This window comes from Candoia aspera, chromosome 4 (assembly GCF_035149785.1).
Source record: "Candoia aspera isolate rCanAsp1 chromosome 4, rCanAsp1.hap2, whole genome shotgun sequence".
NCBI lineage: Eukaryota > Metazoa > Chordata > Lepidosauria > Squamata > Boidae > Candoia > Candoia aspera.
In genome coordinates this window covers 43,438,496-43,464,135 of record NC_086156.1, presented here as the reverse complement: position 1 = coordinate 43,464,135, position 25,640 = coordinate 43,438,496, and the positions used below count along the sequence as shown (strand labels likewise).

The following is a 25,640-nucleotide window of genomic DNA, read 5'->3' as shown; positions in this document are numbered from 1 at the left end:
TGGTGCCCCTTGAAGGGCACATGTAACGCCGCTGCTGTGTGAGCTGCATTGGGTACCTGTTTGCTTCCAGGTCCAATTCAAGGTGTTGGTTATCACCTTTAAAGCCCTACATGGCATGGGGCCAGGTTACTTGAGGGACCGCCTCTTCCCCATTACATGAGCCCGTCCCACCTGATTGTGCAGAGAGGGCATGCTGCAGACCCCGTCGGTAAGAGAATTTCATCTGGCGGGGTCCAGGAAACAAGCCTTCTCTGCAGTAGCTCCCACCTTGTGGAACATGGTGCCCCCAGAGGTGAGACTGGCCCCATCGCTCCTGGCCTTCCAGAGGAGTCTGAAGACCTGGCTCTGCCACCTCGCTTGGGGCAGAGAGGTCAATAGATCTACATGCGAATGGCTGCTATCTTAGACCACTCCTCCCACATATGGACTGTATCAGATTCTCCTGCCACTTGGACGTTTTTACTTTTTTACCCTTATTTATATTTATTTATTTATTAGAGTAATTTGATATTTGTATATTCTATTTATATTGTATGGTTGTTTTAATCAATTATTTTAAACCACCCAGAGTCCCCCAATGGGAGGAGATGAGCAGGGACAAATTAAATAAACAAACAAACAAACAAACTTTGTTTTTCCTTCAGTAAGAGGAAATTGTTGTTTAGTTTCAAGCAACTATTTCTTTTTGTTTGTATTCTATGTATATTTCTTGAGATCCTTAAAATTAAGAAATCTGGAATTTTTAACTCCCTTAAAAATGTTTTGCTTGCTAGTTTGCAGATCTTCGTAAAACTTGTGTTCTCATAAAATGTAATTCCAGATAGTATTTATTATAGTCCTTTTATTTGTATATTGTTTTGAATTTTTAATATAAGGTATACATAACAATTTTGCAGTGTGCCTGGTTCCTATTTAAGAAGCTACTATATGAAACTAAAGGAGAAAAACAATAAATTTCTTAGTTGTTTTTGACATCTATATAAAAAAACAGGAAAAAATCTTTTATATAGTTCACATCATTTCATTGATGAAAGAAGTAGTTATATTAACATTCTTCATAGCTGAAGAATATTCCTAAATTTTCTCTTACAGACACTCTGGATGTCTCCCAGTACAGCCTTTTGTTTAATAAACTGCTAAATGCTTGTTCAGAAAGCAGGAACATTGGAATATCATCTATTGTAGTAGAGTTCATGCTTGCAAGAAATATCCCTGTTGAATTTAATTTACTTCGAGCATTAATCACAGCACTGGGAAGAAGCTGTTTGTGGCTCAAGGCCAGGACACATTATAAAAGTAAGCTTTCTTAAAGATACATTATTTTTTATGGTTGAAAAAATTCATATAAAAATGTTTGTGCAAAAAAATTATTCATAGTTATATTAACATTGAAGAATACTGACCAGAGTTATTTTGGAGACATCTACTTGGATGTCACTTTAAAGTTATGAAACTATTAATGGCACAAAAATCTGTTGTAGTAGACTGATGGGCAAACATTAAAATGGTTTGAGGTTATTAAAAGGATTGTATCCTGACTAAGCAAAGACCACGCCGAGACGAGAAAGTCTCTAGTGTTTTATTTACTGCTATTGTAGACAGAAAATCCTACCAAACTGAAGAAGCGTGGGAAAATCCAGACAGATAAACCCCAAAACTCAAGGCGGGTCTGTTCTGGGTTTCTTTGAATGACAGCTCAAAGTCTCTAAACTACGCATGCGTTTTCTCTGCTGGATAGGGGCCTCCTCCTGCTCACCATCCGTACTCATGACAGATTGTGTAAGACATCCGTATATTAACCATTCTGTGCATGGAACAGTGTCATGTTCACTGTTCCATTACAAACAGATTTTTTTCAAGTTGACCCATATTTTTTCTAAATTGGGGTTTTTTAGAAGATATTTATGACAGGAAAAAAAAAGAATACTTCAGCAGTATAATTTTGCTTCTTTTTTTAGAAAGGAAAAAAAAACCCTGGCCAAGTCCTAGATTATTTAAGAATCCATGGAAAAATTTTAAAGATGGTTTATACTCTCCTAGTTGTACTAGCATACATAAAACATCTTTGGGCATTCTAAATAAGCAATGAGGATTGCTAATTCTTCTTTTCTTCTCCTTTCCATTTACCCAGAATATCCAAAGGAGTTAACAGTATGAAAATAGAGAAAGTTCAGAGTTGTCTAGATGCAGAAGTAACCTTGAAACTTGTAACAAGCTACAGAATAGTATGTTTAGCCGACGTTAACCTCTCTTCTCATTTTTTTTCCTATCACTTTTTAGGTGCTTTAGCATTGGGTTGCTATCCACCACCAGAGGGAAATCTTTATCGTAAACTTTTACTTATTCCTTCTTATATGACTGAAGTTGAAATGCTGTTAGCAATTGAAATATTTTTGGTTTCAAATGCCAGTAGTATTCAGAGTCCTGGAGCTTCCAATCAAATACTTCAAATAGTACTAAAAAGGTTAGTGTATATTCCAAATGCACGTGTAATCAGCTGAAAAAGTTGTTGCTCATGTGTTATTTATCCCATGAAAAAGCTGTTGTAATATTATTATTTACTATTTCCTCATTTAGACATTTACATGGCCACCTATTAAGCAAATAACTCTGATTAGCTAACAATACAGACTAATAAAGCTAATATTTTATTAGTAGCTGACATAAATTAAGTATAGTAATGAATCAGGTATTCTTCCTTGCCTCGTTTCATTTCCAGTCACAGAAATGAAAGATTGCTATTGAAAGTCTTCCAGAACAACAGAATATTATTCATAACCCTTGTAATTTTGAAAACTTTTCCAGATGCGAAAGTAGCAATACACGAAACAATGAAGAGTATCAGAATGCTGTGGAGAGGCTGATTCAGGCTGCTCGCATATCTAATCCAAAGCTTTTCATAAAGCATTTGACAGTCAATGTTAATATGGAGCAAGTTTATAGTTTGGAGCATACTTGCGTACTTAAATGGTTGAAAGAGAATATGAAATGGGCAGGAAAAGTCTGGCTTTTTTAGTCAATTAAGACTTTGGTTACAGTAATCATTGTTTAAAATAAATCAATAAAGGTTGTTTCTGTTGTGTTCAGACTTGTTTATATAATTCAGTATTTCTGTTTCTAACATAAAGAAAATAATACCGAATATGGCTTTCTAGTGTGGTCATACAGAAGGGCCAGTTCTTGATAAAAAATTTTCCTATGTCAAAATATGCTCACAATTCAGGGTTAGAATTTGAGGTTTCATAATCTTTACTGCCTTTGAAAAACAAAGATGTTGTCATAGAAATAGTGAGTTTACAGCTCTGAGTAGAGTATATAAACTAAAACATAAGGTGAGTTTAAAAAACCAACCATAAGCAGAAGCTTCAAAATTCTGAAAGCTTTAAACAGGATTTTAAAAAAAGACAGAGTCTTCTTTGAGTTGAGCTCAGCTTCTGGTGACTTAATGGACATGTCCCTGTATGGTTTTGTTTTTGTTTTTGTTTTTTTTCAACAGGAGTGGAGTGGTTTGCCTCTGCTTTGTTTTCCTGGACATTGCTTCTACCTCTCAGGCTAGCCTATAGTCCTGGTGTTGCCAGGTGGTGAGCCATGTCTAGACCAAGCCTACTTGTATCATTGAAGGTTCGTTAGGTAGTACCATTAAATCTGTTCACAGCCAAAATGAAAGAGGACTAGAAAGCTTGAAAGCATTAAAAGGTCTCTTGAGACTCAAGTGGGTTTTTCCTGGAGAATGTTTCATAATAGAAGGGTGTCTAATATTAAATAATATAGGGAGTGGTGTGATGTTCAGACCTCAGGCAGGAAAGAAGAGATACTCCTTCAGATATTCGGACCTTGAAATATCTTTTCAGTTAACACCAGCTGATTATACCATACTCATAAAGCCTAGTTTGAATCACTACTCAAGCCATGGCATTTTGTATTAAGCTTCTGAGCACACTTGTCTTCCATGTTCAAACTTGAGGTTTGAAAGCATGGACAACTATTAGGTGTGCACATTAGCTTCTATTCTGGTATTCATTCTTCAATAAACACAACTATTCAGAACTACGGGAATTATTTCATGATTAAAGGAGGTATAAAGCAAGTCTCACAGAAATATTAAATGTATATTAAAACAATCTAAGAACCTTTAACAGCAAAAGTAGTACAGACTTTTTCTTTTGTAATCTGTTCTATGCTTTATATGCAGTTTGTGTGTAATGTGGTTTATTTTAGTGAACTCCATCACTGAGTTGATTGGCAGCCTAAAGTCATTCTTGATTCCTCTTATTTTCCTATGTAGTTCCAAAGACCTTCCATCATAAGAGTCAGGCCTGGTTACTAGTTTGATAGACCACCAAGGAATCTCAGGATTATAGACTAGATTGGGAAATCAAACATGTAGGACGAGGGCAGAAAACCTACTTATGTAATGTATGTGTACATCACTGTAGACATTATAGCAGGAGTACTGCATTAGACTATAGCAGCCAAAAATCAGGAGTATGGTAGTATCTTTTTGGACTAACACATTTCATTAAAAGGCATCAGCTCTCCTGAGCTACATTTACTCCATCACATTTGACAAAGTGCGCCTTTTAATAAAATGCATTAAAAGTGCTACTAGATTTCTGATGTGTCCCTATAGTCACCACTGGTCAAGGCCAACTGAAGAACACCTTTACAAGATAACTGCACTGAGTGATTTACACTTAATATTTTGTGTCAGTGGCTACAGCAGTTGGTCTTGGGAATTTCATTCCTTCTGCCGCTGAGACGTACACGTGCTTACGTCTACTCTGAAGTCTAGAATGAACACCAAGCGCTTGCAGAGAATGTTCTTGCCAGCCGGTTGAAGGCTAGCCCCTCTACGTGCGTGGTATCAATCCCCCAAAATGAAGACAAGCCAGAGGGGCTCAATTCCAGTTCCAATTAAAGGCCGAGGCCTTTGAATTGGACTTACACAGGGACCTCGATACGGACCTCTAATAAATAGCGCCTCAACTAAACTCGTCTGCTAGGTGACGCGTACTCCTGAAGGAGCAGCAGCAGGAGGACGCAGCTCAGTCACTCAGCCAGTCCGCGCGGCGGCTAAAATGCGCAGAACTGTGGGCGGCGCAGTTCCGCCTGTCAGAACGCGGGGAGACAGCGGCGGTGGTGACGTCGAAAGGGCGGTAGAGATTTGTTGACGTCGGCTTCGCGCGCGGAGGACTTCCTACACCTCAGATGATCTTGGGCCAGGGGGTCGCTGTGGACGGAGTGGGTCGGGCCTGCTGCGCCTCGAGGCTTTTCCACGTGAGGCGATGGGAGCTCGGTCCCCTCAAGAAGCAGCTGAGGCAGGGCGGCGGCAGCGGGCCCAGCGGCTGCTGTGACGGTGAGCTGTTGGTGCCTAACGACTCGGTCGTAAGAACAAGGATTAAGTGTGGGGATGAAAGGAGGAGAGGTGTGAGGTGTGTGAGAAACCAGGACTTAAGGAAAAAGAATGTGGGCTCCTGTTTGGGCCTTAGTCTGACGGGATTGGAGGAGCTGCTTTTGCTTTGACTGCTTTAGTACCTTTATAATTCCAGTTTGAAAATCTGTTAGGCATTTTAGAAGCATGAGTTTTTCTGGGTTTGTTGTATGGTTCTATCCACTGTTGACCTTCACATAGGCCTCTAAATGGCTGTTGAATCCAAGTTGGCCTTCGGTGTGCCGGTAAATTCCAATGCAGGCACTCCCAGAAAGGGATCTTGGAGTGGCATGCTGCTTAATGGGTATACATAATATGCCATTTTCTGTTATACTGCATATTAAAGTATATTTTTCTCTGTTAGAGTTTTTAAGTACATGAAGCCTGTGTAAGCTTTTTTAAAAGTTTTACAATGTTAACAGTCAGGAATCTTTGATGAATATGATAGCATATAAACATAATGTATAAATAAAATAGCAGCACCTAGCTAGCCTTTGCTGATCTTGAAAAATTAAACAGGGTCAGATCTGATTAGTCCTTGCATAGGAGGTGTCCAGAAAATCGCAGTGCTACTGTAAGTTAGACTGGAAAATCAAACATACTGGAAGAAGGCACTAGCAAAGAACTTATGTATTGTTGACACAAAACTACATGGACAAGTTAATAAGTTCACAGCTCCATTTGAAATAGCCTTACATTTTTTTAAGTACACAAAAACTTAAATAATGGAGAAGGCAACATATGATTCCATCAGCAATCTGTGATTCAATACCATTTCTCCTTTTTGTTCCACTAAAATTTTTGTTCAGAATGAGATTGACTGCAAAAACTTCTAGAAAATTTCATCTTGACCTTGGATTGCATGCCAAGGGAAGCAGCTGCAATACCTTTGTATAAGAATGATTGAGGTTTATTGTTTTGAGGGTACATCTTCTTTTCATCAATTTGTAGTTAACAAGCTTTTGTTCCACAATAGTATTAAGCAGGAAAGTAATTCCCACTACTTAAAATAATAATTTGATGTAATACCAAATATTAATTTTTCAGTTAAGTTCAGTAATTTCAATTATAAGCACCATTAGAAAATATGCAATATGCATTAATGACTTTTTTTTTCTTTGCTTATAGAAATTTATACCCAGTTTGGAATCCAAATTAAGCACTGAGATGTTTTACCATTGGTTGACAGTAAGGAGGTAAGGTGGTTCTTTGTACAATTTTTAACATACCATTTTTAAATGGTCATATTCCTTTTGAGTAAAAAGTGAATTGAGTTCCTAGAGTTCTTAACTTGATTCTGTTTTGTTCAATAATTTAACCTTATAAATTAGAAATTTTAGAAAGAAAATTTTAATCTTAGGCAGAAAAATTTTCACAGGAAATATTTATTTTGTTTGTTTTTTCTGCTGTGCATGTTTATGTAAGTCACCAGGAATATTGAAACCTGCATGACAGCATTATTGTACCAGATGATTGTAACACCCATATATAAAGTACTTTTGTGATATAAAATAGAACTGTATTAGGTTGTTATAGAGTGGAAAAGGGACAATTGCTCCCCAACTTGCTATTGTTGATCTAATTTTTAAAATCATATATATGGTACAATTTAGCCTACTTAATTTTTTGAAAAATGCCTTATCCTGATCTCACATTAACAGAATAGCATCAATCTTGCTCTCTATTGCATTCTTGCCTATATATATATTAAACTTTTTAATTTTGAGAGCATTGATAAAGAATTGTTACTTACTCATTCTTTTAAAATCTTGTATGTTTCAATTGCCAGGTTCTATTTTTCAACTGATGATTCCTTTTTTCATTATTATAAAAATGTGTGCTTAGGAGAACCTTAACAGCCCTTTCACTTGTTGAATAACAATTATTCCTGCCACTTAATCCATTTGCTCTCTTTCATAAAATATTTCAGGCATCCAGGAGTGCAGTCCACTTACATTTATATAGGAATAAGAGCTATAGAAGTCATTGTGACTTCCTTCCAAGTAGATAGGCATAGGATGATGCTTTCATTTAAGAAAATCTATCTGTGGGGAAGATAGCATGTTCTTAGTTATTGCTTTTGTTTTTAAAATTAAAAATAAGATTTAGAAGTTCATTTGACATAGTTGTTGTTGTTTATTTGTTCAGTCACTTCCGACTCTTCGTGACTTCATGGACCAGCCCACGCCAGAGCTTCCTGTCGGTCGTCACCACCCCCAGCTCCCCCAGGGACGAGTCCGTCACCTCTAGAATATCATCTATCAATCTTGCCCTTGGTCGGCCCCTCTTCCTTTTGCCTTCCACTCTCCCTAGCATCATCCAGGGTGTCCTGTCTTCTCATTATGTGGCCAAAGTATTTCAGTTTTGCCTTTAATATCATTCCCTCAAGTGAGCAGTCTGGCTTAATTTCCTGGAGGATGGACTGGTTTGATCTTCTTGCAGTCCAAGGCACTCTCAGAATTTTCCTCCAACACCACAGTTCCAAAGCATCTATCTGCCTTCCCTCAGCCTTCCTTATGGTCCAGCTCTCACAGCCATATGTTACTACTGGGAACACCATTGCTTTAACTATGCGGACCTTTGTTGTCAGTGTGATGTCTCTGCTCTTATCTATTTTATCGAGATTTGTCATTGCTCTTCTCCCAAGGATTAAACGTCTTCTGATTTCCTGACTGCAGTCAGCAACTGCAGTAATCTTCGCACCTAGAAATACAAAGTCTTTCACTGCTTCTACATTTTCTCCCTCTATTTGCCAGTTATCAATCAAGCTGGTTGCCATAATCTTGGTTTTTTTTGAGGTTTAGCTGCAAGCCAGCTTTTGCACTTTCTTCTTTCACCTTCATCATAAGTCTCCTCAGTTCCTCTTCGCTTTCAGCCATCAAAGTGGTATCATCTGCATATCTGAGATTGTTAATGTTTCTTCCAGCGATTTTAACTCCAGCCGTGGAGTCCTCAAGCCCAGCATGTCTCATGATGTGTTCTGCGTACAAGTTGAATAGGTAGGGTGAGAGTATACAACCCTGCCGTACTCCTTTCCCAGTCCATTGTTCCGTGGTCTGTTCTTACTGTTGCTACTTGGCCATTATACAGATTCTTCAGGAGGCATACAAGATGACTTGGTATCCCCGTACCACTAAGAACTTGCCACAATTTGTTATGGTCCACACAGTCAAAGGCTTCAGAATAGTCAATAAAACAGAAATAGATGTTTTTCTGAAACTCCCTGGCTTTTTCCATTATCCAGCGGATATTGGCAATTTGGTCCCTAGTTCCTCTGCCTTTTCTAAACCCAGCTTGTACATCTGGCAATTCTCTCTCCATGAATTGGTGAAGTCTACCTTGCAGGATCTTGAGCATTACCTTACTGGCATGTGAAATGAGTGCCAGTATTCGATAGTTTGAACATTCTTTAGTGTTCCCCTTTTTTGGTATGGGGATATAAGTTGATTTTTTCCAATCTGATGGCCATTCTTGTGTTTTCCAAATTTGCTGGCATATAGCATGCATTACCTTGACAGCATCATCTTGCAAGATTTTGAACAGTTCAGCTGGGATGCCGTCATCTCCTGCTGCCTTGTTATTAGCAATGCTTCTTAAGGCCTATTCACTCTTCAGGATGTCTGGCTCTAGCTCACTGACCACACTGTCAAAGCTATCCCCGATATTGTTATCCTTCCTATACAGGTCTTCCGTATATTCTTGCCACCTTTTCTTGATCTCTTCTTCTGTTAGGTCCTTGCCGTCTTTGTTTTTGATCATGCCCATTTTTGCCTGGAGTTTACCTCCAATGTTTCTAATTTTCTGGAAGAGGTCTCTTGTCCTTCCCATTCTATTGTCTTCTTCCACTTCCGCGCATTGCTTGTTTAAAAATAATTCCTTATCTCTTCTGGCTAACCTCTGGAATTTTGCATTTAATTGGGCATATCTCCCCCTATCACTGTTGCCTTTTGCTTTCCTTCTTTCTTGGGCTACTTCTAGTGTCTCAGCAGACAGCCACTTTGCCTTCTTGGTTTTCTCTTTCTTTGGGATGTATTTTGTTGCCGCCTCCTGAACAATGTTGCGGACTTCTGTCCAGAGTTCTTCCGGGACCCTATCTACTAAGTCCAGTCCCTTAAATCTATTCTTCACCTCCACTGCATATTCCTTAGGAATATTAGTGAGCTCATATCTAGCTGATCTGTGGGTCTTCCCTAATCTCTTTAGTCTGATCCTAAATTGTGCAAGAAGAAGTTCGTGATCGGAACTACAGTCAGCTCCAGGTCTTGTTTTTACCCACTGTATAGATGTCCGCCACCTTTGGCTGCAAAGGATGTAGTCAATCTGATTTCAGTGTTGTCCATCTGGTGAAATCCATGTATAAAGCCGTCTCTTATGTTGTTGGAAGAGAGTGTTTGTTATGCAGAGTGAGAAGTAATATTTTAAAAAAGTAAAGTTTAAAATTACAAAAAGTTCTGTTACAGTGCAGCAAATAGAACTGTAAGAATCAGTATAAATTGTCAGAGACATGGCAGTAGAAGAAGGCAACATTTGGTAGATGAGGGCTGGGCCAGACAAAAGTATGATGTAAAAGAGATGAATTCACATCTCAAACTTTGGGGGGCTAGGATCATCCATTTCATCCTGGATTGGAGGAAGATGTTTTGAGAGATTTTGGGGGGGGGGGTTGTTTTAGGGCTTATACTGCAGTTTTTAGCAGGAAACTGTACTGTTAGTTTTCCGTAATGGCAGTCAAACAGAGTTCTGGAACCTAGAAAAAGCAGGATTGGAGATTGTGAGCATGTGTCCTCAGGTTAGTAGCTTGCCTATTCCTGCCCTACAAAATAAAAATGTTTTTAATTCATATCTGAACACAGAAAAGAAGGAATCCTAAAAAGCTTATTCTTGGATCTTCTACATATTTTCTCTTTTCTGTAAATGGAATATCTGATATTATGTAAAATGTCTGGAAATTTTGAAGCCAGGCTACCCACCACCCCAACCATCAGGGAAACAAATGGGCTGCTGATGGTGGTGGATGGAGGTATTTTTCTGTGCCTATAGCATCTCTAGATTGTAGTAATGGGAGAGCTGTATGCGCTACAGATTTGTGGCTATGTAATTGTGTACTTAATATGTTTCCAATAAACTTAGGAAATTTCTTTATAAGGATCTGTAGTCCAAACCCAAACCTAATTTTACTGTCTTTCCCATCCTTATTGTATCATGTCATTTATCTGAGCAAGGCTTTGTGTTCTGTTTGGTTGCTTAATAATGCTTGTTTGTTTGTTTGTTTGTTTTTTAAGGTTGAGTTTCAAGAAACTACAATTGCAGGCAAGAGCATTATCTGGGGCTGATGCTGTAAATGCTCTGCGGCCATTCTATTTTGCAGTACATCCAGATTTTTTTGGTCAGCACCCCAGAGAAAGGGTAAAAACAACTTTTCTTCTGTCTTTGAGATACAATTCTATTTATTTTTTTGAAAACAATTTGAAAGTTGAACATACCTAAGACTGCACTGTTTAATACTTGTAGGTGAACTGCAGTCTGTTTGTACTTAACTAGTTGCTATATACTAGTGAATCTGACATGGATATTGTAGTAGGACTTTCCACACACAAATCACACACAAATTGTTTATCATTAAACTGTGGCCCATCTGTTTAAAGAGATATCCTTTTGTAAGAGATAATGGATGATTCTGTTATGATCATGCCTTTGGGACATATACATTTATTTACAGATCTAGATGAGTCAGACTGGTGTAATGTTGAAGGCACCAGGCTAAAAACTGGGAGAAACTGGGAAAGCCTGAGTTCTAATCCTGCCTTAGACATGAAGCCAGCTGGGTGACTTTGAGCCAGCCACTCTCTCTCAGCCCTAGGAAGAAGGCAATGACACTGAAAACATTGCCAAGAAAACTACAAGGATTTGTCCAGGCAGTCTCCAGGAGTCAAGAATGACTCAGGCACACACAGAAAAAGAGCTTGGATATGAGAAAAATAATCTATCGGCCTACTTATAATAACAAAATTAAAGCTTATACAGTTAGCTGGAGCCTTCCGTAGAGCAGTGTTCAACCTGGAATTTGGCTGACCCCAACCTTCTTAGATTTAAAAAAGCCATTAAAACTTGGCTCTCTTGGCAGACCTGGGAGATGGAAATTACATCAATTGTTCTCTTTGGCAATTTGGAAAACTTGTTTATTTGATTGGTATTGCCCAGGCACATGATGTATATATATTATTGGTTTTTGTTTGTTTTATATTGTTTGAATTCTGTTTACTTATTTAGTATACAAGCAGCTCACAGATTGGAGTAACATATAATCCCAGTAAAATAAAAATTAAAAATATATATTTGAGTAACATTTCATTACTTGAATGACTGCTGAGATTCTGTGGCAAAGAAAACAGCACAACTGAATTTTCTTCATTTACCTTTGAAACAATCGTATGAAAAACTAGAGCCAGTATGGTCTAGTGGTTAATGCTCCAGGCTAGAATCCAGGAGACTGAGAGTTCTAGTCCCGCCTTAGGCATGAAAGCTGGCTGGGTGACCTTGGGCCAGTCACTCTCTCTCAGCCCAGCTCACCTCACAGGGTTGTTGTTGTGGATAAAATAGGAGGACGAAGGAGCATTAGGTACAGTTGTCACCTTTACCTCAGTTATTTATAAAAATAATAAACACAGGATAAAAAATTTTTTTTTAAAGGTATCACTTTTTATCTTAATAGAAATTCTGCAATATTCTAATCAATGCACCACATGTCTTCTCAGTCTAATTGAGAAAATCCAGTTAAAGTATTTGATCATCTAGAAATATTCAGTGAAGCAAGGTTGTTGTAATCTGTTTCTTGGAATGCATCTGCTTTAATGTAACTAGCCTCCACATTTTTGTTTTTGTTATTTTCAGGAAATCAATGAAAATTCTCTGAAAAGATTAAATGGGTATTTGGAGAATCTCCAGAAACCAGGTTTCAGATCATTTAAACCAACTCAGCTTACTTTTTATGTACGAGAGAGAGAACAAAGTCCTTCCAGTGTCCAAGAACCATTTGGTGCTGCAGGTATTTTTAACATTTGGAATTCTACTAAGCCACTGACAGGTTTTGGATAATTGATACTCCTCTTGTGTTTGCAAAATGTTAACATTGGGCGCTAGGACTTGTTCCATGTACCTCTTTAAAGGCACTAGAGTCAAAATAATCCCAAATGTCCTTGTATATCCTTAGTAATTTTACTATTCCTTTTGTCACAATATAAATGCAGTACATAAAACTGCATAATATCTTGCTTAATATAGGCAATAGGGAATTTGTTTGAAACTAAAAGTTGTATGTTTGAATATTAATGCAGCTTCTCACTTTCAAAAATGGTAGATTGGGGCTTAGCTTTTTCCCTTAATTTATATTTTCCCTAAGAATGTTATTGTGGAAGTAGTTGCATAATTAAGAGACATCTAAGAAAAAAGATTATTTTAAGGTGTTCTTCCCCAATCTGGTGCCCTTCATGCTGGCTGAGAATTATAGGAGTTTCAGCTCAAGGTACCTGGAATGCACCAGGTTGGTGAAATTGCTGTAAATGATTAATGTTTAGTTCGTTTGTTTTTATTCCATTTGTATATCACTTAACTGACTACAGAATCACAGCAGGTTGTAAAATGTAGTAATGGAAAAATTATGCATAAAATGGATAATTATACTAAAATGTCTGTGTAAATATATTTAGATGTAGACATAGCAGCTTTATTTATTTTGAAGGTTTATAAGTTGCCCACACCTTCGGTAGTGCTGTGTGGCTTACATAAAAATACTATCCATTGATCTATTTTTATCAAGCTCTTGCAGATCAAAGATCTAACCAAACATAGTGAATATCAGAAACAGGGTTAGCGAAGCTCTTCACAGTAAAATCTATTTCTGTCTATCTTGGTACAAGTTCTGCCAAATTCAGAAGCACTCTCAGTAGAAATCTAATCATTTATAGCAATATCAGGCTTAGTGTTATGATTGAATAATGTTGATAGAAGATTAATCTTCAGCTCTGATTTGCATTGTCTCTTTTAAGGCAAGCATCAAGACAATATAAATGCATTCATTTAAACACGACCTTGTTCTGTGGGTTGCATTTCATAGGATTCCGAGCAGTCAGTTTTACTTTGCACACCAGAGACTTGTTAAGCACAGTGTTGGATATCCTGAACTCCTGCAGCTTATCTACAGATCACGTCCAAAGCTTGTATGGCAGTGCAGATGCTCAGTCTACTCAGGAAACAAAAAGAATGTTTCACAGGCCGATCAAATGGGACAAGACGTACTACTCTTTTACTGGATTCAAGGACCCTGAGGAAGAACTGGAGCAGGCCCAGAGGATGGAAACCACCCTGAGGTAGTGACATAAAAATGGGCTCAGTTGACTCCTTTACAAACTGTTCTATGAGGCAGAGATTGTTCCCAGCCAATGGGCCCATTATCTTTCTTTTACCTGCTCTCTTAGATTTTAAACTTAATACCTGCAAACTACAGGATTTCTGCATAGTAAATGTTTCCTTTACCCCAGTCAAATATTTTTATATCCTCTGATTTTTACTGTAAATAGTGAAGTGGACATGATGCTTTTTTGGACTTCAATTTTTTTAAAAAAAATATATTCATTGAACAGGAATATGTTTTCATTTAACATCTTCTCATGAATAGAGTGTGGTCTATATGGGATAACTCTGCAACTGTAAAGAGATATAATCCCTCTGTATGCAATAAATGTAGGTAAAGGTAAAGGTTTCCCTTGACGTAAAGTCCAGTCGTGTCCGACTCTAGGGGGCGGTGCTCATCTCCGTTTCAAAGCCTTGGAGCCGGCGTTGTCCATAGGACACTTCCGGGTCATGTGGCCAGCATGACTCACGGAACGCCGTTACCTTCCCGCCGAAGCGGTACCAATTAATCTACTCACATTTGCATGTTTTCGAACTGCTTGGTGTGCAGAAGCTGGGACGAGCAACGGGAGCTCACCCCGCCGCGCGGTTTCGAACCGCCGACCTTCCGATCGACAGCTCAGCGGTTTAACCCGCAGCGCCACCGCGTCCCATGCAATAAATGTAGATAGCATTAAAATTTAAAATGCGTGTTTACAGCTAGAGGGGGACTAGAGGATCTTGGGAAAGGGTGTGGCTGACTTGTCTGAGCAAAAAACTTCCACAGTTCAATATTATGTAAAGGCAATTTTGTGCTGGGTCTTAATTTTATACTTGCTAAATATTGTAAGTAGTCTGAATAAATCCATTAGATATTCTCCTGTTCCCTCATGATTTTTAACCTATATGAGAATAGCAGGCTTCCAACAATAATTTTAACTTCTTGCTCAGTTATTGGACTGCTGGTTTTTAAATGCCGTGTTAATCTGTATTTGTTTCTTTCCTACCTCCCACCCCTGCAGTTCCTGGTTAGATAATAATGAACAAAGTGCCATAAAGAAGCTGAAGGACAGCTTACCACTCAGAAAAGAATTAGACCGTTTGAAAAGTGAACTATGTCATCAGTTGCAGCTTTCTGATATTAGGTAACTTTATTGGAAAAAAGCAAAGTTTTTGTATAAGTCTCAAGATGAACAGAATAATAGAGCTAAAAATAAATAGGTCCTAGCAATATATTATAAATTATTCTAAAATACGTGCTCTATTGAAGCTGATTATATAAAGTATGGGAAAAATCGTGTCCACTTTAAAAAAATGCACTATTTGTACTGCAAGTGCTTTTGCAAGAAATAGTTGCTTGCTCAGTTTCTCTATAAAGTAGTGGGTGCAATCTTTTTATGTAATTCTTATAATGCTCCTCCAAGTATTTTAAGAATCATTTTGGGTTTTTTTATTTATATGTATTATATAAAGATTAATTATATCACATCTCACATTTTAATAAAAATATTAAAAGATAAGACAGTTCTCGTCTACAAGCTACCAGTTCAGTGGTTTCTAAAGGAAGTTACTACAAAAATGCAGTATGTTGTTTGTTTTTTTAAATTGTAATCAGCCTGTGACGAGGTCTTCCTATGGGTTCATAGGATTTGATGAAAGACACAATGCAAAAGTAGCTCTTTTGGATTTTTTGGGATTTATTAAGAAAATACATCAAGGTAAGCAAACTACTTTTGATTTCATCACATTTCTTAGCAAGGATTAGTTACTGCTAGACAGTACAAGGCCATCTCTGCTCCCCCTCCTTTTCCTGCCCACATAGTGACTTGAGATTAAAAAGCATTGAATTGGAACTTTTTTTGTACTCCACTGATTGCAGCCTAAATCTGCTCTAACTGTACATTTTCAAGTTGTAATGAACTATTTCTGATTACTGTGCTCACATTCTACTTTAAAGACAAGGGCCAAATATATTGGCAGGATTTTTCTTTCTCAGATTGGCACAGGCTTCTAGCCTTAGCTCTGACTGGCCGAACATCTTATCTATCATGCTCAATCTCTGAGGGATCCCTTGCATTGAGTAGAAAAAATCCCATGGTATATCTTCATCTTTAGATCTTCAGTGAGACTTCTTCTGGATATCATCAAACAACTCAATCTTCTCTGGAATTGCCTGTGAACCAACCAGCTCTCAGCTATATAACACTGTCCAGACCAATTCAGGTTTAGCAGTCAGCATTACTCTTCCTTAAAACAATAAATCTTTAACAGCCACCACTATCTAGATTTATTCTTAGGTTCTACCAGCCATTACTCCTCCTCCATCAAAGTTCTTCCAGTTCTTCCCAGAGTCCTCTCTGTTACTTTTTAAGACTTTACTTCTAATGCCATCCCAACAGCCCTTTTTCTACAGGAACATTTTCTGTAGAAAATCTGTTCTACACTTAACTTCTACTTACCTGCTCACTAAAAATGTGTTCATTTGAGTGTCTGGGCAGATGCAGGAACAGCCAGCAGAAACCAAGGCTGAAAAAAAGATATGTTTATATTGGTTACAAATATTGTTTTCCAAATATGGTTTTTAAAAGCAGCCTTTATTACTATTTTTTAACAAATGAAACTATTGAACTGGGGAAATTTAGACTCAAATCCTGCTCAGTCATTAAATTTACTTGATAACTAAGGACAATCACTATTTCTTAAAATGATTAAGGATTTTTAGAAGATAAAATGAGATTTCCCGTTTATTCCATTGAGAGGACAACTTCAGCTGAGAATTGTTTACAAGAGCAGGCTTGGGTGTGTCCCTTGTTATATATCTGACAAGATCTCCAGTATTAGACAGGAATCAGATTGCCCCATTTCTTCCTATTCCCCTGACTATCACTAAGTAAACATCCAGCTGTGATAAATTTTCTTGCATGGATACACATAAGAAGGGCCTCCAGTCTTTGATAGCAAAATGTTTTCGCCAAATTCTATACATTTCTGTTCAGGTAACAAGTTCCATTGCATTCCATTAGCTTACTTTTTCAAGTAAAAATAAGTGTCTAGATCAGTCCAAAGGCCTTTCTAGTCCAGTATTCTGTTATCAGCAGGGCCAACAACTATAGTCTCTTGGAAGGCAACAAGATTTCACTCTGAAAGGTCTTCTATCTGTGATACTTGAATTATAGTATAAGTAGATGGTAACCATGCATAAGGTTGTAGCCATAGTCTAATCCAATGCTACCACTTAAATAGAAGAAAATTCCTCCTAAACAATTACTTAACTTGAATTATTTTTTCTCATCCTTTAAATTTTCCTTTCAGTGTATAGATTTGATAAAGAACTTGCATGACATGTATGAATTTGCAGATTACTTACCTTGCAGTGGCATTTTAAAGTGCTGTTTTTCAGGCAACTGTCAATTTTATGCATGGCTGTACAATTTTTAAAACAAACAAAAAATTGAATTCGGGGTGTTGTTTTTTTTTAAGATGGCAGAGGAGTTGGGGTATTGCTCACCGGTGTAGCCAGTTACATAGTCTAAGTCGGTTAGTTCACCAGACTCCAGAAGCACCTAAGAATGCTAAAGGTACATTTTCCTATTTCAGTTTCCTTTCATTTTAATTTAATTAACAAAAATAATTCAGAACATTAAGCTAATACAAAGCATAGTAATACAGACCTAGTAAAGTCTCCTGCTTTCTTTCAGGACAGAAATTAGGGTGCTGTATTTGTCCTGAAGAAACAGTTCCTATATGCCTATAAGCAGCCTTCTCCCCAGCATCTTATCCTGATCTCTGATAACTAAGAGTATTTACCTTTCCTTACTCTGGTGTTAACCTGTTTGTCCAACTTAAGACACTTTCACATGACACCATTTGTACTTCCTGTTTCCACTTCCAATTCTTCAGTTTTCTCTTCTCCTGACTTTCAAACTTTGAGAACAGGCAGAGAACACCATGAGCCAATCAGTTTTCTTCTAGCTAACCAATAGAGTGCAAAAATCATTTAATTCAATACCATAACCCTCGGAACAATGGCAACTCCTGGAGTAACAAAAATCTCTGACCCTGCTCCCCACAGAAGGGGGTTTGAAATACCATTCTGTCTTCCCCCCAGTCCCATGTTTTCCATACATGCTGAACATGTTTGACCCATTTGCAAAAAAAAAAAAAATTCTCTGTGTATTCAAGAAAGTTTAATTCTCTAGCAGACTAGTTCCCTTTTCTGTGAAATGACCATTCCCGTCCAAAAAAAAACCCCTCCCTGAACTATGATAGTGATTACAAATTTCTCCTCTTTCCAACAGGACAAACGGTGATATTTACAGACCGTTCAGGAGTGAGTGCAACAGGCTATGTTATGCTAGGAACAATGGATGTTCACCACCACTGGACCAAAGTAAGATCTGGTAACTAAGTTAGCTTTTTCTTGTAGTGGACTTTTCTTTTTCTTATGGGTGGATCTCTCTCTCTCTCTGTGTCATCTTATTTATTACCTGAGCTTGTATTCCTCCAATTCATTATAGACTTTAGATGGCTTTCATCCACCAAATAACACCCAAATTAAAAATAGTCACAGTAACCTAAAACATAACCCCAACCCTAAACAACCAGCTCCCACTTGGTAACTGTTCCATTCCCTGCACAGAATGCTCTCTGGAATATTTGTTTATTTATAGAAAGCAAGAAAAATCAGACCACTTAGACGCAGAAAATTGGCACTTAGAGATCACTGATATAACTTACACACAAGAGTGAAGTTGTTCCAGGACACTATTGATTGCTTAAATGCAATTCAGTAATGGAATTTTGCTGGAATATCAACTTAATCCAGTGTATGCATTACAATAGCTGCCTTCCACCTTAATATCTACAAATATTTATTTCAGATCTAGAATGTAACATGTTAAGTGTATACATTGTTCTAGACACACAAATCAAGAATATGATGCTTTAAACATAGGGTTCTAATACCTCTATAACATAGGGTAGTGAAAGCACAGTTAGTGTGTTCTTTCCTGCCTTGAGGGGTATGTCAGTGCCACTTTAATAATAGTTCGATAAATCAGTGTTTGTATTTACCATTTAATACGTAAAATTCCATGATAAATGGAAACTGGTTGAATTTCGTTTCAGTGTCTCTTAACCCTGGTAAAGGGGGCAGTGTTGGGGGTGCATTATTGTCTGATTGGCTTCTGAACTCTTCCCTTGCTTTAAAGGAGAACTAACATCTGCATCAGCACTTTAGCTAATTCCAAGTACGACTTCTCATGTTTCTGCACATTAATATTATTTTGGGCACAGATACTATATTAGTGCTAAAATAGCAGGTATAGTAATACTAGTATTCCCTATGTATATCTGTCTCTTGAAAAATTACACCAGCTTTCCCCACCCAGTTGCCAACGGTAGAAGTGGAAATTGTACAGCACTAGTTCGGGGCAAATTGTGTTGAACATGGAACAACATTCATTATAGTAACAGTTAAACAACTGGTGTGTGCATTTTTAAAAATTAGATTTGTTTAATGCTGATGTATTTTCTGAAACTTGGGTTAGTTTGGAGTATTGGAGGAGTGTTTAATCCTGTCATGAACTTTTAAGAAAATCTTTCATTTTGTGCAGATTTTTGAGAGGTTGCCAAGTTACTCTACACTTCAAAAAAAAGTGCTGTTTCTAGAGGAGCGTATAAACCATCTTTTGGGAGGCATACAAATAACTTATGTTGAAGAGCTACAGCCAATGTTGACAATTGAAGAGTATTACTCTATTCTTGACAGCTTTTATGATCGAGTACGTAATAGAAGACTTCCATTTCACCCTAACAGTCTGCGTGGATTGCAAATGATTCTAGAAAGGTGTGTATCTAAAAAAAATAGATATTGTTTCCTAGATTTATCTTGTGTTCTAGTTAATTGTTTTTGCTGAAGTACTTATTTTGGCCAAGATCTGAGCACATCTGGGGCGGGGGGTGCTTGAACATAAGGACATTTCAGTTCTTGCTGTTGAGTATAGTTGCTGGAAAGGAGACCTGTGCAGGGACCACTCAGTTCACTTCAAGGGCTGGATCTCATGCTTTGAAAATAGTCCAGTCTCCCTGAACTGCTCCAGGAGAGGTGTGTTCAAATTTATTTCCAGTCCTGAAGCGTACTGTAATTCAGAAAAATAAAGCTGTTTTCATTCAGAACATTATTCCTAAAGTATTTTTTAAAAATCAAGCTTGGTCATTTCTTTTTCTCTCCTCTAATTGATGCAGTGTACCCTGACTCTTGGTGACAAGTCCCTGAAGTTTTCTTGGCAACATTTTTGAAAATGACTTTGCTTCGCCTTCTTCCTAGGGCAAGAGCACCTGGCCCAAAGTCACCTGGCTGATTTACATGCCTAACATGGGATTAGAATGTATAGTCTCTCAGCTTCTAATCCAGCATCTTTAACATTACACTGAACTGTCTCTCTTTATAGCATTATAGTCCTGCTGTTCCAGTTCTATAAAGTGGGAATGGACTGGTCATTTGCACAAGAAGAAATAGAGGGGTCTGGTGCCATTTCTCTCCAAAGCACTTTCTTGAATTGCCATTCCTTCTGACAATAGCAACTCCAGTGTCTCCCTAGCTGACCAGAACCCTTTGTCTGAATCTGACAAATCTCATAGATATCTCGTACTACAGAGTTCAGGCAGCAACCACCATGGCATAATTGCACTCAGTGTTCAAAATATATTTTTTATTTAAATTATCAGAATATGTTGAGAATTTATGTAAGAATATAGGGTTTTTTTCCCACAATTGGTGTATCTTACTTTTTTTTTTTTATCGTTGGTAAATGGATATTCCTGACCTCTCGTGCTATATTTTTTGTTTATGCATCCAAACTTTACTAAGATAGTCCTCGACTTATGACCATTCAGTCAAGCTACCATTCTAAGTTACGACAGTACTGAACGAAGGGACTTACGACTGGTCCCTGAAGTTACGGCCATTGTAGTGCCCCTGTGGTCACGTGATCACGATCTGGGCATTTGGCAACCTGTTCACACTTACGACCTGTTGCTAAACACCTCACAATCATGTGATCACTATTTGCAACCTTCCCTGTTGGCTTCCCCAGAACGTCAATGAGGAAGCTGGCAGAAAAGGTTGCAAGTCGCTCCCCCACCCAAGCACCCTCCCCAGCCCCTCTGCACTCATGCCATGCCAGCCACTTGCGCACCTCTGGGCGCCCTGCCTGACCCATGCCACCCCCCATGTACCCTCTCCGACCTGCACCTATTGCATACTCCCGTGCGCCCAACCTGCACCACACCACCACATGCCTTCCCCAACCTGCACGCCACCTCTCATGCATCCCCCACACACTTTGCAACCTGCGCCGCACCCCCACGCTCCCTCCCTGACCCAAGCAGCACATCTTGCATACCTGACCTGCACCGCACCCCTGCACAACCTCCCTGACCTGCACCACACCCTCACGCACCCTTTCCAACCTGTGCTGCACCCCCATGCGCCCACCATGGGGCACCTCTCAAGCACCCCCACACACCCTTCCCGACCTGCTTGAAGATACATAATGCTAAAGTCGTATCTATACCACAAGATAAGTTTTGAAAGACATGGATATGTTGAAAATTGGCAGAAGTCTAGTTACGTTAGGCTTTAGGAAATTTTTGTTAATTTTCAAGGTATCGCAAAACTCTTATTATTTTTGTTGGGATATCTGTGACCACTCTTCACTTGTTTTTAGGCACATCATCAGAATATTAGAAACTTTTTTTTAATAATTAAAAATTTGTATGTTTCTGTCCTTTTCTATGCCTTGATTAGATTACTTATCAGACTACAAGTAAATGCATTTAAGGAACGTCACTGCCCAATAAATCTGCATTTGTGACTGAATTTGGAGATAAAGTCTCAAATAAAGCAACGAATTTCTTTATATGGATTTCTGTTGCACAGCCTCTGAAAAAGGATCGTTCCAAAACATGCTGGCATTTTATGTGCTGAACAATTATTTGAATTAAAGTTTATCCTGCTTAAAATCTTTCCTGAAAAGATAGAGCAACAAAAAAGCATGAAGGAAATGAAAATGAAGGAAGAACAGGCTACAAATAAAAAGTAATATGAATTGTTCAAAAATAATGCATTTCTTACTTCCCTCTCATACAACACTCTTCAATCCACGTGCCATAGTCTGGAGTAACTAGCAGTACAAAAATCTTTCCCTGAGTTCTTCATGAATTACAGATAACATGTGGGAAGTTTCTTAGGGGGCACTGAGCTTTAAATCAACCACAAAGTTCTCCCAGCTTTCAAGTCAATAGCATCATTGTTTTTTCTTCTTCCAGAAATAAATAGGTGGAAGAGAATTCTTTCTGTTAGGGTTACAGCATTATAGAAACATACAATTTTCTGCCTGTTCTAAAATATACATGATATGAGATGAAACTCCATCCTCCACTTTATAGTCTTCTACTATGCACAGAAGACTTGGAAGTCAGGAAGGTTAAATGGCAAATTCAAAAGACTGCTAACTATGAAATCAAAGCTCCTAATGTAGTAGGTAATTAAGGAGTTTTAAAAATATTAAATGTAAAATCTTGGTATCTAACTTGTTTAATCTTTTTGATTGGGTGGAGATTATATTTGCAGTATTGTGTTAAATATTTGCATATTTTCCAGAATTTCCAACACTTATTTTCTTTCTGAATTAAGCTTCTTTGATTTGAGCATCACACGATTTTTTATACAAGTAGCAAGGTCAACTTGTTTGTTCTGTCCTTCATGCAGTGACAGATATGCACCAAGTCTGCATGAACTCGGCCACTTCATCATCCCAGTACTGTGTGATCCAGTAGCCCTCCAGTGGTTCATCATTGCCAAAACCCAACAAGCAAGAGAAAAACTGAAAAGAAAGGAAGAGTGAGTATTGCTCAAAATACATACTCCAGTCTCTGCTTGACAACTTGAGAGGTTCCAAGGTAACTATAGTGAAGAAGGCGACATTCCATAGCGTGTAAATAAAAATGAATATCAAGCCACAAGATTCTCTTGCACCCAGAAGTTGTTATGCTCTTGGTTCTTAACCTATAGGGTAGTATGCATATGTGCATCAACATATGTGCAGATATCCACATACAAATTAGATTTTAAGGAAATAATAAACTAGAGAGGTAGTATGTTACCTAACATCAGTGTTAGCCAATTGTTAAGCAAACCTTTCTCTCAAATTAGTTAGAAAATTTAACTTGAATTGGCCCCCAAAAAACATGGAACAGGAGACATTTGAGAGAGTGAGAAGTATTTCAAGCTACTCTGTATTTTCATATTCATTTAAACCCACCCTCCGTAAAATAAACCATCCGATTATTTGCAGTTTGGGGAAGGGTCCAAAAATGCACACTCCATTTTAAGTCCAAGAACTTATTTGGCATCTTCTTTTGTGTCTGTGATGTTATGGTGTGCATGGGATGTTTACAATTTCAGGTTCATACTGCTAGAAAAGAAGCTGATCAAGGCTGCCACAGAGAAATTTTGTCTCCAACGGCTATATAAAGAACCCAGTGTTTCCAGTGCACAGATGATCCATTCATGCAGCAGGCTACTGGAAGAGTCATTGCCGTATCTGCAAGGTATGCATCTCTGTGTTTCACACTTCTTTTCTGTTCTGCAAGATGGAGACCTCTGTGTCCCTTGGAACTGGAAAAACTGAGGGTAACAGTACTGTACTCGGTGTAAAAGAACAAACATTATTTAAACGTTAGTGTAACTTACTAAATTGAATATTTTTCAAAGTAAATTATGAAAATTAACATTTTCATGCCAGTATTAGGAAGCAAGGCAAAACATTTCCCTGGATTTTCACTGCTGTTTAGAAAATTACAAAGTATTGTGTGAGATTTTTTTTTTTAGCAAGACTATATCTTTTAAACAGGCTGAATCTCTACACTAAGTTGCTATGACTGGATTTCAAGATCATAATGAAAGTATATAGTAGAGAATGAGGTACACAAAATTTGAATGTAATCCAAGGAGCATACAAATGTGAATCTTACAGACTGAAATAGTGACTTATACATATCCCATGTTATACATGAAAATATGGATTTTAGTATGTACAAATTGTGTTTGGATAAGCATTTTCAGAATGGAAGATGGTAATTTTAAATTATTCTGTGCAAATATTCTTCTTGGAGAATGCTGAACTCTAAAAATAATATTTCTGCAGCCATGTATACTAGTGACAAATATTACTAATATATTTATTTTGCAGAATTATTGTACAGCTTGTTTGAAAAGATTTTGTAAAGGTCTGTTGAAATGTTTTGTCCATTAGATCTTGCACTTTATATTTTTTTCATGTAAATAAAAGTATCTCCATATACAGTCAGTTCTTTCTGAATGTGTCTTTTAAGCATATCTCTTTTTAATTAAGATAGAAATATGTGCTGCTTTGTAGGCACATCAGTGGGTACTCCTGGGTGGGACTCTTAGGTCAATTTACCCCATGCCTTTACAGAGTGCAGCCTTGCTGCTATCCAGTCATATACTTTTCACATCTGATCCAGGTTTATTAGGCCTGATAAGCCTTCTGAGCAGCCCTGGATGTACTTACATGTTATTTCATCAGAAATGCATACTGTGTTCCTTGCAGAATCCATCTGCATATATGATTGGATGCTGTGTAAAAAGTACTTGAAGAAAAAATATTTTTAGGACCCACTATGTCAGAGGAGAAAGCCATTTGTGCTATTGGGGTCTTTTCCTGTTATCCATTCAGGTTAGTGAGGGGGACCACCTTAGATGAAAGCCCCCGGTGTTTATGACCGATGAAAAAAAGCATGCTGGGCACATGTTTTTACTGTCTTTGGATAGACTGCTCTTCCCCAGCCTAGTACCTTCAAGACATGTTGAGCCACAGTTAGCAACCTGACTGAGGTTGATGGAAATTGTAGGCCAGTCAATTTTGCACTGGGTTGGAAAAGGCTGACAAAGATGAATAATTCACAGGTGACCCAACTATGGCCCTGCAGTTTTTTCCATGCCAGCTGCCATCAACCTCTGCCATCAGCTGATGTACAAAGGTGATAGGAATAATCATCTGAATTACCTTACCAAGTGATTTTGCTAGCATGAGAAGAGAAGTGAAAGCAATTGTTTGCTAAGGGATTGTGACATATTTGTTCTTATCTGGGTTTATGTGTATCTTACCTAAAGAAGACAGACTTCTTTAGTCGGCCTACAATTGGTATTTGAATAGGCCCCACTGCTTTGAATATTATTGAAGTAAAATGTTAAGATTGTTTTAATTTTAATCTTCTCAATAACTTTTATAAAAATGTGTTTTTACAAGTCGTTTAAAATGTATGACTATCTTGATGAAACCACTGAATAAAGACAGATTAGTATTAGTTCCTACAAATGATGGAGCACCTTTGGCCTAAGTGAAAGCAGATGATCTTGCAGATTCTCACAAAACCAATCTTAAGCTTTGGGGTACATATTTTATTACTGCTGGATAGTCTGAGTCTTTATTGTCCTGTGCCAGTATGTTTGAATGACTCAATGAGATGTCTGTGTTTTCTAAAAATAAAGCATAATCTTAAGGTTATATGAGTAAGTTACTTTCTTTCTGGCTGAATTGTTTTAGTGAAGATAGATTATAAAAGTCCTTCATGGTGCAGTCTGCCAACCATGTTGGTTTCCTAGCAGAGGCTGAGTAACTTTATTATGTTTGCCATGTCCCAGGCTGGCAACAATAAAAATTACAGAGAGAAGAAAGGGGATTTGTCAGGCACTTTGTAAAACCGCAGTACATGGTTTCTGGGCTGCATTATG

The 25,640-nt window shown here is 37.9% G+C and overlaps 2 protein-coding genes across 2 annotated transcripts in view; both read left to right on the top strand.

Moving 5' to 3' along the window:
• The window catches only part of TOPAZ1 (testis and ovary specific TOPAZ 1), a 50,788-nt gene extending 47,722 nt beyond the window's left edge, over window positions 1-3,066 (top strand). The window contains exons 18-20 of the mRNA XM_063302035.1: window positions 1,093-1,296; window positions 2,281-2,464; window positions 2,806-3,066. Coding sequence (XP_063158105.1) covers window positions 1,093-1,296; window positions 2,281-2,464; window positions 2,806-3,016 — 599 coding nt within the window. The 3' untranslated portion in view covers window positions 3,017-3,066. The remainder of the gene's footprint in view (window positions 1-1,092; window positions 1,297-2,280; window positions 2,465-2,805) is intronic.
• A 2,147-nt stretch (window positions 3,067-5,213) lies between these two features.
• TCAIM (T cell activation inhibitor, mitochondrial) lies at window positions 5,214-25,413 on the top strand. The gene is made up of 11 exons (XM_063303936.1): window positions 5,214-5,356; window positions 6,560-6,627; window positions 10,714-10,837; window positions 12,323-12,476; window positions 13,545-13,797; window positions 14,842-14,964; window positions 17,300-17,397; window positions 18,118-18,209; window positions 19,435-19,667; window positions 22,593-22,724; window positions 23,289-25,413. The coding sequence occupies exons 2-11, from the start codon at window positions 6,599-6,601 to the stop codon at window positions 23,512-23,514; spliced, it is 1,464 nt and encodes a 487-aa protein (XP_063160006.1). The 5' UTR covers window positions 5,214-5,356; window positions 6,560-6,598; the 3' UTR covers window positions 23,515-25,413.
• Window positions 25,414-25,640: the final 227 nt, after the last annotated feature.